Below are 14,059 nucleotides of genomic sequence, written 5' to 3'. Positions count from 1 at the left end.
GGCCTTAGAGAAAGGCAATGGCAAGTGTCCTCTGAACAAATCCTGCCACCAAAAAACCCACGACAGGTTCACCACGAGCCTGAAACAACCCGATGGCACAACAACGGTGACCCGCCAACCCCGAATGCCGGACTTACAGCTTCCTGGATCTCGCAGCGAAAGACGTGGATTCTGAAGAGTTCGGAGTTGTAGTGGCTTTCGGTGAAAGCAAAGCAGTCGCTCTCCGGGGTCCCGTCGTGGCCCCGGACGCAGAAGAGGATCTTATAAATGGGGTAGTTGGCGATTTCCGTGTTGGTCGGAGGGTCCAACAGCCGGACGGTCCCCTCGGAGACGTTGGGCACGGAGAGGGTGACGTCCACGGAGATCTGGCACTGGCCGCGCAGGATGGCCATCATCCGCAGGGCTTCCACCTCGCTCCGGGGGGCGTTGACCGAGGCGCAGCCCAGGTAGGTGAGTTTGCTGAAGACCACGCTGTCCTCGTCCGCCACGGGCGTGAACGGGCTCGAGTCCTCCGAATCTGCAAGGGAGGCGAGCGGAAAAGGATGAGAGAGAGAAAGAAAGAGGGAGAAAGAAGAGGTAAACCCCTCCCGTCTCTTCAGGAACAGCACAGCTCATGCATATATATATATATATATATACACAAAAAAAGTCAAAGTATGTATGTATGCACCGTATATACTCGAGTATAAGCCGACCTGAATATAAGCCGAGGCACCTAATTTTACCACCAAAAAAAAAACTCGGAAAACATTGACTCCAGTATAAGCCGAGGGTGGGAAATTTCAGAAATAAAAATAGAGGGTTGTTGTGTGTCTTTCGGGCTGTGTGGCCATGTTCCAGAAGCATTCTCTCCTGACGTTTCGCCCACATCTATGGCAGGCATCCTCAGAGGTTGTGAGGATGCCTGCCATAGATGTGGGCGAAACGTCAGGAGAGAATGCTTCTGGAACATGGCCACACAGCCCGAAAGACACACAACAACCCTGTGATCCTGGCCATGAAAGCCTTCGACAACACAATAAAAATAGATACAGTAGAGTCTCACTTATCCAAAATAAACGGGCCGGCAGAATGTTGGATAAGCGAATATGTTGGATAATAAGGAGAGATTAAGGAAAAGCCTATTAAATGCCAAATTAGGTTATGATTTTACAAATTAAGCACCAAAACGTCATGTTATACAACAAATTTGACAGAAAAAGTAGTTCAATACCCAGTAATGCTATGTAGTAATTACTGTATTTACGAATTTAGCACCAAAATATCACGATGTATTGAAAACATTGACTACAAAAATGCGTTGGATAATCCAGAACGTTGGATAAGCGAGTGCTGGATAAGTGAGACCCTACTGTACCAATAAAATTACATCAATTGAGGCATCAGTAGGTTCAATGTTTTTGAATATTTACATCAAGCTCAAATTTAAGATAAGACTGCCCAACTCTGATCAAATCATTCTTCTCATCTTCTTCAATGTCAATGTGCTTATGTATCCTTTTAATAATAATAGAGTAAAATAATACATGTAATAATATTAATAGTAATAATAAATACAGGAAGACTGTCCAACTCGGATCCAATCATGATTCTCATCTTCTTCAATGTAAATGTGCTTATGTATCCTTTTATACTCGAGTATATACAGTATTTTGTTTTAGTTGGCTGGAGACTCCTACGTAACTCAATGGATCGAGACCGTATTTGGCACCTGAACCTTTCATTTCCCAACTCTGATCAAATCATTATTCTCATCTTCTTCATTGTAAATGTGCTTATGTATCCTTTTAATAATAATAGAGTAAAATAATACATGTAATAATAATAATAATAAATACAGGAAAATAATACAAGTAATAATAAATAGAGTAAAATAATAAATACAATAATAATAATAAATGAACTAATAAATGTATTAATAATAATAAAAATAGAATAAAATACAGTAGAGTCTCACTTATCCAAGACTCGCTTATCCAAGCTTCTGGATTATCCAAGGCATTTTTGTAGTCAATGTTTTCAATATATTGTGATATTTTGGTGCTAAATTTGTAAATACAGTAATTACAACATAACATTACTGTGTATTGAACTACTTTTTCTGTCAAATTTGTTGTATAACATAATGTTTTGGTGTTTAATTTGTAAAATCATAACCTAATTTGATGTTGAATAGGCATTTCCTTAATCCCTCCTTATTATCCAAGATATTCACTTATCCAAGCTTCTGCCGGCCCGTTTAGCTTGGAGAAGTGAGACTCTACTGTATTATACTAATACAATATAATATTATTTATATATATTAAATGTAATATTACTAATACAGTAGAGTCTCACTTATCCAAGCCTCGCTTATCCAAGCCTCTGGATAATCCAAGCCATTTTTGTAGTCAATGTTTTCAATACATCATGATATTTTGATGCTAAATTCGTAAATACAGTAATTACTACATAGCATTACTGTGTATTGAACTACATTTTCTGTCAAATTTGTTGTATAACATGAAGTTTTGGTGCTTAATTTGTAAAATCATAACCTAATTTGATGTTGAATAGGCATTTCCTTAATCCCTCCTTATTATCCAAGATATTCGCTTATCCAAGCTTCTGCCGGCCCGTTTATGTTGGATAAGTGAGACTCTACTGTATTAGTATTCCCTTACAATGTTTACATTGGCGTTATTATCCTTTTGTACTTGTTCTGTATATGCCGTCAGTTTCTTCTTTTTTTATCCTCCTGCGTCTCCTCCTTTAGCTTGGATAAGGGAGACTCTGCTGTATTATACTAATACAATATAATATTATTGATATATATTAAATGTAATATTACTAATATATGTCATTGCTCTCATGGCTTCTTGGTCAGGCTTGGACTTAAATTAAGTGTCTCTCAGAAGAGGCAATGTTGCCAAAAGGTTTGGATGTTTCCTGTGTTTGCCTATGTTTTGTTAAAGAGCTGTTGTAGTTTATTAACTACAGGGCTCTGTTGTGGTGCTGCGGGAAAAGGTGTCTCAAGTGGCTTGACAGCAGTGTGTGCGAAAAAGACCTTGGAGTCCTCGTGGACAACAAGTTAAACATGAGCCAACAATGTGATGCGGCTGCTAAGAAAGCCAATGGGATTCTGTCCTGCATCAAGAGGGGAATAGCGTCTAGATCCAGGGAAGTCCTGCTCCCCCTTATTCTATTCTGCCTTGGTCAGACCACACCTGGAATCACACTGGGTCCAATTCTGGGCACCACAGTTGAAGGGAGATGTTGACAAGCTGGAAAGCGTCCAGAGGAGGGCGACTAAAATGATTAAGGGTCTGGAGAACAAGCCCTATGAGGAGCGGCTGAAAGAGCTGGGCATGTTTAGCCTGCAGAAGAGAAGGCTGAGAGGAGACATGATAGCCATGTACAAGTCATAGGGAAGAGGGAGCAAGCTTATTTTCTGCTGCCCTGCAGACTAGGACACGGAACAATGGCTTCAAACTACAGGAAAGGAAGGAGATTCCACCTGAACATCAGGAAGAACTTCCTCACTGTGAGAAGGGCTGTTCGACAGTGGAACTCTCTCCCCGGGGCCGTGGTGGAGGCTCCTTCTTTGGAGGCTTTTAAGCAGAGGCTGGATGGCCATCTGTCGGGGGTGCTTTGAATGCGATTTCCTGCTTCTTAGCAGGGGGTTGGACTAGATGGCCCATGTGGTCTCTTCCAACTCTACTGTTCTATGATTCTATGATTCTATGATTCTAAGGCTAGAATGCAACACCATGCTGCTAACAAAAGGTAGTTTTCCCTGCCAAGATTTGGGTGTTTTAAGAGAAGCGATGCAAAAGCTCCTTGAGCTTCTTTGAAACGAGGATGTGCCTGGCGGTCAGCACGCATCTCACCGCACCTCCTTGCGTGGGCTTCACGGGCAGGCTCATGCCGGGCTTCTGGGGGCCCGAGACGGAGACGGGGTTGATGGTGGAGGAGGCGGAGGCCTCGAGGAGGACGGGCTCGTCCCCCTCGGCGTCGGGGGAGCTCTCCTCCTCCTCCTCCTCCTCCTCGTCTTCCTCCTCCTCCTCATGGTCCCGGTCGTTGGGAGGGTCTTCCACGGGGGGATCCATCAGGACGTCCTCGAGCTCCTTCTGCAGCTGCTGCTCACTCCCATTCCCTATGATCTGCGGAAGGGAAGCGGTTCTTGTTCAGTGAAAGGAAGCAGTACCTATTTATCTACTCGCATTGTTGTTTTCGAAAAGCTAGGTAAGCAGGGGCTGACGGCGGGGGCTCACCCCAACCTTCGGGTCGACAAAATCTTCTGTAGCTGGCTTTAAAGGTCACCATCAATACTTCAAATCCAGACTAGGAAAGGACTACGGGAACTGCATTATAATAATAATAATAATAATAATAATAATAACTTTATTTTATACCCCGCCCCATCTCCCCGAAGGGACTCGGGGCAGCTTACATGGGGTCTTGCCCGATAAAACCATCAAATATCAAAACACAGCAATAAAACAGTTATCCAATAAAAACATATTATACCGTGTTTTCCCGAAAATAAGACAGTGTCTTATATTGTTTTTTGCTCCCAAAGATGTGCTAGGTCTTATTTTTAGGGGATGTCTTATTTTTCCATGAAGAAGAATTCACATTTATTGTTGAACAAAAAAATGAACATTTATTCTATACTGTACAGTAGTTGTTATCACAAACCAACATAACCAAACCAGACAAACTATGACTTCTGTCAAAAATGTCTTGTTACTACTGTATAAATATAAATAATATAACATTTTAATATATTACTAGCTGTGCCCGGCCACGTGTTGCTGTGGCAAGCATGGTGGTATGGGAAATAAAGTATTGAGGAATTGGTGGTAGTTAAGGTAAAGGGTAAAGGTGTGGAATCCAGGTAATCCAGTTAAAGCAGATAATATAAGATTATATGGGTTATATAGCTGTGTGGAAGGGTATTGAGTCCACACTGCCATCTAATCCAGTTAAAATCTGATAATCTGTATTTTATAGGCAGTGAGGCAGAGGCCTAAGTGAGGCCTAACTCTGCCTGTCCCTTGGGCTGAGTGGGTTGCTAGGAGACCAAGTGGGCGGAGCTTAGCCTTCTAACTGGCAGCAATTGGCTAAAAACAATTATTCCTCTCCCTCTAATTAGGACTTTATTTTTCTTTTCTTTTTGTTGTATCAACCTAGAGGCGTGGATGAGGGGTTGTGCTGTCAATTTTCGAGGTTGTGGGGTGTTTAGTTTTGTTGTTTTGGCGGTCGCCAGGATTCCATCACTCTTTTATATATATAGATTACCATTATTTCCATGTACAACTGGTATGTACATTTACCGATCCTGCATCCTATATGCTCTGGTGTTCTGTTCGATGGGCATGCTTCCAAACAAAAACTTTGCTAGGTCTTACTTTCGGGGGAGGCCTTATATTTAGCAATTCAGCAAAACCTCTACCAGGTCTTATTTTTTGGGGATGTCTTATTTTCGGGGAAACAGGGTGGTAAGTGAGCGAGGTGGCCGCTCTCCGCCAAGGGGAACTCACCTCCGTCCCCAATCTCCCCCTCGGTTCCGTCCCGCGCGCGTCCCGCCTTACCTTCAGTCCCGTCTTTTCATCGTCGCTACCGTTGTTGGTGGACGGCGTGTCGTCCCCTTGCCTGGAAATCAAGACAAAATCTTCGCTGTTAAGGGTAGACACCGAGTCTGACGACACACTGATTTTCCCCACAGAGGCCTTGTCATCCATGACTTATAAAAAGGGAACGCTTGACTCATGAATGGGCTTGGCGCATAAGTGCCTGAAAAACAGAAAAGTGAAACGAAATAATAAATATGAAGTATGTATAACTGAACGGCAGCCACACAGTCTGGACTGGACTCCTCCCTAAACCACTCTGCGGGGTCGGAATCAGAGAAAATGCTCCTCAAGAGCTTCGAAGGGTCGGCGAACAATGAGTTCGAGCCAGCCTGGGTCAGCGTGAGCTCCCGATCATTCATAGTCTAGCTTGCTGTTGACCTATGCAACCAAAAGACAGTTGCATCTGTCGAGTAGGAAATATAATAATAATAATAATAATAATAATAATAATAATAATAATATACTGCTGGCATTATAAATTGGACACAGGCGGAACTGGACAATTTGGACAGAAAAACAAGAAAACTAATTACCATTCATCATTCACTGCACCCCCGCAGTGATGTTGACCGGCTATATCTGCCTAGAAGATCAGGGGGCAGAGGACTCTTACAAGTAAAACAAGCAGTCAAAGAAGAAGAACATGCCCTGGCAGAAGATGTAAAGCAAAGTGAAGAACCTGCTTTCATTGAAGTCAAAAATCAGAAACTCCTCAAAGCACAGCAGACAAAAAACCAGTACAAGAAAACCGCACTACAAACTAGAGCTGACAGCTGGCACAACAAAACATTGCATGGGAAGTTCATTGACAAAATTGAAGGAAAAGCTGATAAGGAGAAGATCTGGATCTGGCTCACAATCAAAGCACCCCTGACAGATGGCCATCCATCCTTTGCTATAATAATAATAATAATAATAATAATAGCACAGCAGACAAAAAACCAGTACAAGAAAACTGCACTACAAACTAGAGCTGACAGCTGGCACAACAAAACATTGCATGGAAAGTTCATTGACAAAATTGAAGGAAAAGCTGATAAGGAGAAGACCTGGCTCTGGCTCACGAATGGGACCCTGAAGAAGGAGACAGAAGGCCTGATCCTTGCAGCCCAGGAGCAAGACATCAGGACAAAGGCCATTAATAATAATAATAATAATAATAGAAGACCTGGCTCTGGCTCACGAATGGGACCCTGAAGAAGGAGACAGAAGGCCTGATCCTTGCAGCCCAGGAGCAAGACATCAGGACAAAGGCAATTAATAATAATAATAATAATAATAATAATAATAATAATAATGTAAGACCTGGCTCTGGCTCACGAATGGGACCCTGAAGAAGGAGACAGAAGGCCTGATCCTTGCAGCCCAGGAGCAAGACATCAGGACAAAGGCAATTAATATTAATAATAATAATAATAATAATAGAAGACCTGGCTCTGGCTCACGAATGGGACCCTGAAGAAGGAGACAGAAGGCCTGATCCTTGCAGCTCAGGAGCAAGACATCAGGACAAAGGCAATTACGGCCAAGATCGAAAAATCAGCTGATGACCCAAAATGCAGACTGTGCAAGGAAGCCGACGAAACCATGGATCATATCCTCAGCTGCTGTAAGAAAATTGCACAGACAGACTACAAACAGAGGCACAACTATGTGGCCCAAATGATTCATTGGAACTTATGCCTCAAGTACCACCTCCCAGCAGCAAAGAACTAGTGGGATCACAAACCTGCAAAAGTATTGGAAAATGAGCACGCAAAGATACTGTGGGACTTCCGAATCCAGACTGACTTGCAACTAATCCAAGCCAAGAGATAAAACGGACAAATTGCACCTTGAGATAATTTCCAACGGCTGACTTAAGTCCAAGGCCAGCGCAAGAGGGCATTCCTGAATAACTTACACTTCAAAGGAGGGAGAAGTGCATTGTTTAAAAATAACGCACTTGCAAAGCAAATACACAAAGCAGATGGTGGTTTCCCAACACGGCCCACTCGCAAGAGGAACCCACATTTATTTTTACGGCTCTGAAAAGCTGGAAAACCCACTCAAGGCTTCCAGAAACCGTGCAGTGACGCAGTGGAGGGATTTGCAGACAACAAAAGCAAGCAAGGAGCAGAGAAGCGGGTAAATAAATAAACACACACATGCATATATACATATATACAATATAATTTAAAATAATATATAATATAATATATTGAATATACATATAATGTTTTGTAATACAATATAATACTAATAATACAATATAATAATCTTAATTATATATTATATATTGCATGTAATATTACTAACAATATTACAATATATAGATATAGTACAATATGATAATTTATTGCTATGCTAATAATCTGTTTCGACATCTGTTTCAACATCTGTTTCGACAGGCGTTTGAGTTCTGTTGTTGATGTTTTAAAAGGTGCTTTTAGGATGTTTTTAAGATGTTTTTAAATTGTTGATTTTAGCCGGTCCTTGTAAGCCGCTCCGAGCCCTAGGGGAGTGGCAGCATATAAGTTTGAAAAATAAAATAAATAATATAATATAATATTGTATGTAAATTTAATTTGTAAGCCACTCTGAGTCCCCTTCAGGGTGAGAAGGGTGGGATACAAATGTATTAAATAAATAGTAAATAAAAATAAATAAATAAGCAGCAGGCTTTTATAATAATAATAATAATAATACTTTATTTTTCTATCCCGCCTCCATCTCCCTTCGAGGAGATGGAGGCGGGTTATAAGAAATAAATTATTATTATTATTATTATTGACACAACGACATAGTATGACACAGCAAACAAGACAGATATGCTGGATTTCGTATCACAAAAATAATAATAATAATTACTATTATTATTATTACTATTATTATTATTACAGGGAAAAGAAAGCAAACCCAAACTCCATGTAATATATTCCACGTAATATTATTAATAATATTACAATATATAGATATAGTACAATATGGTAATTTATTGCCAGTATTGTGCTATGCTAATAATATAATATTGTATGTAAATTTAATTTGTACGCCGCTGTGAGTCCCCTTCGGGGTGAGAAGGGCGGGATATAAATGTATTAAATAAATAGTAAATAAAAATAAATAAGAAGCAGGCTTTTATTATAATAATAATAATAATAATAATACTTTATTTTTCTATCCCGCCTCCATCTCACTTCGAGGAGATGGAGGCGGGTTATAAGAAATAAATTATTATTATTATTATTATTGACACAATGACATAGTATGACACAGCAAACAAGAAAGATATCCTGGATTTCGTATCACAAAAATTATTATTATTATTATTATTATTATTATTATTATTATTGACACAACGACATAGTATGACACAGCAAACAAGAAAGATATCCTGGATTTCGTATCACAAAAATTATTATTATTATTATTATTATTACTATTATTATAATTTCAGGGAAAAGAAAGCAAACCCAGACTCTTTGCCTCTAACTGAGAGATAGATGGAGTCTCTGTTTAGCACCTGACTCTTCACAGAATTGTAATTTTTTGGCTTGCAAATGAGAAGAAACACAGCATTAAGGTCAGACCCTGAGCGGCTCGAACATATACAAACTCGTCTCATATCTCCCTCCTTGCAAAGCTTGCATCAGGAACAGCATTTACAGGAGGGTCAAGAATCAATGCAATCCCCGGGCCCCACCTTTCCTAGAATCTAGGATTGCCCAATCAATTCAACGGAAGAAGCAGAAAAAAAACAATTCTTGCCTGACAAGAAAGAGGACTGACTAATCAGCTGGAGAGGCCGTAAAAAAACAATATTCTCTTTTGAGAAGCCTCTGCAAAGTCACTTTGAAAGAGGAAATGAGAATCTCCGACCTTCCAGGAGAAATAAATCTGCAGAATTGACCCGTCTGCAAGCATTTCTACTAGCACACCGGGAGCTGGCAAGTGATGATTTCCACTCACCTACATGCATTTTTTCTCCTCTTATGGCAACTAAAAGATTAAGCCTACTCAATCACTGCAGATGGCAGAAAACTAAGAACAAATACAAATACTACAGACTAATGAAACTGTAAAATTTTTTGCAGCTCAAGCATCACTCTGGGCCAGGAAGACGTCATTCCACCATGTCTCCTGTGTCAACGTGACTATATAATAATATATAATCCTCATATTATACTATACTAACTATATCATATATTGTATACACATATAATATTGATACTAATATTATGTAATACAATATATTAATAATTCACAATTATAACTGTATATTTATATTGCATGCAATACTACTAATAATATTGCAATATAGTCGTATAGTACAATATAGTAATACAGTAGAGTCACACTTATCCAAGCTAAACGGGCCGGCAGAACCTTGGATAAGCGAATATCTTGGATAATAAGGAGGGATTAAGGAAAAGTCTATTAAACAGGTTATGATTAGGTTATTAGGTTATGATTAGGTTACGATTTTACAAATTAAGCACCAAAACATCATGTTAGACAACAAATTTGACAGAAAAAGTAGTTCATTACACATTAATGCTATGTAGTAATTACTGTATTTACGAATTTAGCACCAAAATATCATGATATATTGAAAACATTGACTACAAAAATGCGTTGGATAATCCAGAACCTTGGATAAGTGAGACTCTACTGTATATAATGCTTATATTGTGTTATACTAATAATATATGTACATATAATATTGATAATAATATTATTATGTAATACAATATAATCATATTAATAATTCACTATTATAATTGTATATTTATATTGCATGTAATATTACTAATAATATTGCAATATAGTGGTATAGTACAATATAGTAATATATAAAGCTTATATTATGCTATACTGATTATATAATATATTGTATACACATATAATATTGATACTAATATTATGTAATACTATATATTAATAATAATTTGCTATTATTATTGCATATTTATATTGCATGTAATATAATATTGCAATATAGTGGTATAGTACAATATAGTAATATATAATGCTTATATTGTGCTATACAAATAATATATTGTATGGACATATAATATTGATAATAATATTATTATGTAATACAATATAATATTAACAATTCACTATTATAATTGAATATTTATATTGCATGTAATATTACTAATTACTAATAATATTGCAATATAGTGGTATAGTAGAATATAGTAATATATAATGCTTATATTGTGCTATACTAATAATATAATATATGTACATATAATATTCATAATATTATGTTATACAATAGAATAATAATAGACTATTAAAAATTGTATATTTAAATCACATGTAATATTACTAATAATATTGAAATATAGTGGTATAGTAGAATATAGTAATATATAATGCTTATATTATGCTATACAAATAATATATTGTATGTACATATAATATTGATAATAATATTATAATGTAATACAATATAATAATAATATTAATAATTCACTATTATAATTGTATATTTATACTGCATGCAATATTACTAATAATATTGAAATATAGTGGTATAGTACAATATAGTAATATATAATGCTAATATTGTGCTATACTAATAATATAATATATTGTATGTACATATAACTTGTAAGCCGCCCTGAATCCCCTTCGGAGTGAGAAGGGCAGGATATAAATGTCACTAATAATAATAATAATAATAATAATAATAATAATCATAATATAAATACAAAGGTTACCAACTGGAACTTTTGTTTCCTATGGGAGACAAATGCTGAGAAGCAAGGAATAGTAGACACACAGGAAAATAGTGTCCACATAATATAATATAAAATATCAGTAAATATTATTTACCTATCTAGTTCTTCCAGAACATCTGCTGGAAACTGGCTCAAAAATTGCATGGAAAGATTAAGATTTTCCTAGAGAGGTGCTCTCCCAAGAAATCTCTTAATTCCTCCAACTTGAAGATGTTGCCAAACTGGAAGATGTAGAGATTCCTAGAAATAACCTTTTCCAATCAAATCTGTGAATATCCCGACCTGCAAAAGCCAAAACCCGCAAATGCAAAGGCTGTTGTTCACTCTCCCATTGTCTCTTGCAAAGGAACCAAACCAAATAGTTAAACCTACCCTGATAAGGATGATAGAAACAGAACAATGACACCACCAGCGATGATAATGATAACCACGATAGGCCTCGCCACTTCCTCCAAGCGGAAACCAAACCACCAAACACACAACGGGGGCGACAACCGAAAGAGCGGTTATCCTCACAATTTCCCCGCTGAAGCAAGAAAATAAACCAAATAAATCACACAGCAGCACTGACAATAGTAACATGCGCTACCCACTCATTTCCCGTCAGAAGGCATCAAAATATGTAAATATATACTACATAAATAATGGTAATGGGTTCTACGCTTTCCAGGCTGTCTGGCCATGTTTGAGAAGCATTCTCTCCTGACGTTTCGCCCTCATCTATGTGAGGTCTGGTGGAAAATAGTCACGTGGAGGATATATATATATATATATATATACACACACACACCTGTGGAATGATGTCCAAGGTGGGAGAAAGAAGTAACTCTGTTTGAGGCAGGTGTGAATGTTGCCATTGGCCAGCTTTATTAGCACTGAATGGCCTTGCAGCCTGTCTGCTTCCTGTCTGGGAGGAATCCTTTGTTGGGAGGTGTTACCTGGTCCTGATTGATTGCAACATTCACACTTGTCTCAAGCAGATGACGAGTTCTTTCTCCCACCCTGGACATTAGTCCACAGGGATATATATATATATATATGAACCCCACTTGCCTAGTTTCCAACCTCTGAGGATGCCTGCCCTAGATGTGGGTGAAACGTCAGGAGAGAATGCTTCTCAAACATGGCCAGACAGCCCGGGAAACACACAACAACCCTGTGACCCCGGCCATGGAAGCCTTCGACAACACATACATAGGACTGGGTATTGGATAAAGGTGCACACGAAGGTGTTAGTGGATGAATTTAACTATACATGAATTTTAAATTTTATAATTTATGCTTTAATAGAGTCTAATTAGAGTTTTAATGGATGTGGCACTGTTTTAATGTTTATTGATATGTCGTCGTTTAATTGAATGTATTTTGGGCAATGTAATTGTAAGCCACCCTGAGTCCCTCCGGGTGAGAAGGGCGGGGCAAAAATGATGTAAATAAATAAATAAAAATGAAGAGAGCAGCCTACTCCCCCAGGCAAGAAGCAGCCAGGCTTTGAAGCTGCAAGGCAATTCAATGCTAATTGCAATATTTACACTTGCCTCGAGCAGACAAGCACCCTGGACAGGTATATAAACCCCACAATTAGTTTCCCACAGACCTCACAACCTCTGAGGATGCCTGCCATAGGTGCAGGCGAAAGGTCAGGAGAGAAGGCTACTTCACAATTAAGTTTCCCACAGACCTCCCAACCTTTGAGGATGCCTGCCGTAGGTGCAGGCGAAAGGTCAGGAGAGAATGCTGCTTCACAATTAAGTTTCCCACAAACCTCCCAACCTCTAAGGATGCCTGCCATAGGTGCAGGCGAAAGGTCAGGAGAGAATGCTGCTTCACAATTAGTTTCCCACAGACCTCCCAACCTCTGAGGATGCCTGCCATAGATGCAGGTGAAAGGTCAGGAGAGAATGCTGCTTCACAATTAGTTTCCCACAGACCTCCCAACCTCTGAAGATGCCTGCCATAGGTGCAGGCGAAAGATCAGGAGAGAATGCTGCTTCACAATTAGTTTCCCACAGACCTCCCAACCTCTGAGGATGCCTGCCATAGATGCAGGCGAAAGGTCAGGAGAGAATGCTGCTTCACAATTAGCTTCCCACAGACCTCCCAACCGCTGAGGATGCCTGCCACAGGTGCAGGCGAAACATCAGGAGAGAATGCTGCTTCACCATTTGTTTCCCACAGGCCTCCCAACCTCTGAGTATGCCTGCCCTAGGTGCAGGCGAAAAGGTCAGGAGAGAATGCTGCTTCACAGTTGGTTTCCCACAGACCTCCCATGCCTGCCACAGGTGCAGGCGAAAGGTCAGGAGGGAATGCTGCTTCACAATTGGCTTCCCACAGACCTCCCAACCTCTGAGGATGCCTGCCACAGGAGCAGGCGAAAGGTCAGGAGAGAATGCTGCTTCTGGGACATGCCGGGAAAGTGACAGGACCCCAATGCGTGGCTTCCTGAGGCGCTTGCGGGCCGCTGAGTGGGCCTGTCACGCCGGCCAGGCCCCGGGGCCCGTGGGTGAGGCCTGTGAGGCGGGCCAGGGCGGGCCCTTGGACTCCCGGACTCGCTGGCTCGCTCACCCGGCCTTGTCCTCCTCCGGCGCCGGAGCGGATCCCGCGGCGCCCCGGCTTCGCTCCTCGGCTCCGCTCCGCGCCCAACCCCTCCGTCAAGTGACGGGGGCCCAGCCGGAAGCCGCGCGGCCTACTTCCGGCTCGCTCCAC

General features: G+C 40.0%; 1 protein-coding gene across 3 annotated transcripts in view; it reads right to left on the bottom strand.

The window, feature by feature from the left end:
• rabgap1 (RAB GTPase activating protein 1) overlaps positions 1–14,054 on the bottom strand; it is a 53,035-nt gene extending 38,981 nt beyond the window's left edge. The window contains exons 1-5 of one of the 3 annotated variants that reach the window (XM_062959989.1): positions 13,919–14,038; positions 11,726–11,879; positions 5,577–5,778; positions 3,875–4,142; positions 138–517 (exon numbers count right to left, since the gene is read on the bottom strand). In XM_062959989.1, coding sequence (XP_062816059.1) covers positions 138–517; positions 3,875–4,142; positions 5,577–5,726 — 798 coding nt within the window. In that variant the 5' untranslated portion in view covers positions 5,727–5,778; positions 11,726–11,879; positions 13,919–14,038. Of the gene's footprint in view, positions 1–137; positions 518–3,874; positions 4,143–5,576; positions 5,779–11,725; positions 11,880–13,918 lie in introns of all 3 variants that reach the window. The other 2 variants (XM_062959990.1, XM_062959988.1) reach the window with 2 other exon arrangements.
• Between the last annotated feature and the right edge of the window lie 5 nt (positions 14,055–14,059).

The sequence above is a fragment of the Anolis carolinensis genome, unplaced genomic scaffold (assembly GCF_035594765.1).
Source record: "Anolis carolinensis isolate JA03-04 unplaced genomic scaffold, rAnoCar3.1.pri scaffold_7, whole genome shotgun sequence".
NCBI classification, from domain to species: Eukaryota; Metazoa; Chordata; class Lepidosauria; order Squamata; family Dactyloidae; genus Anolis; species Anolis carolinensis.
Note: the sequence above shows the minus strand (reverse complement) of the source record. Positions and strands in the feature narration are given on the sequence as shown.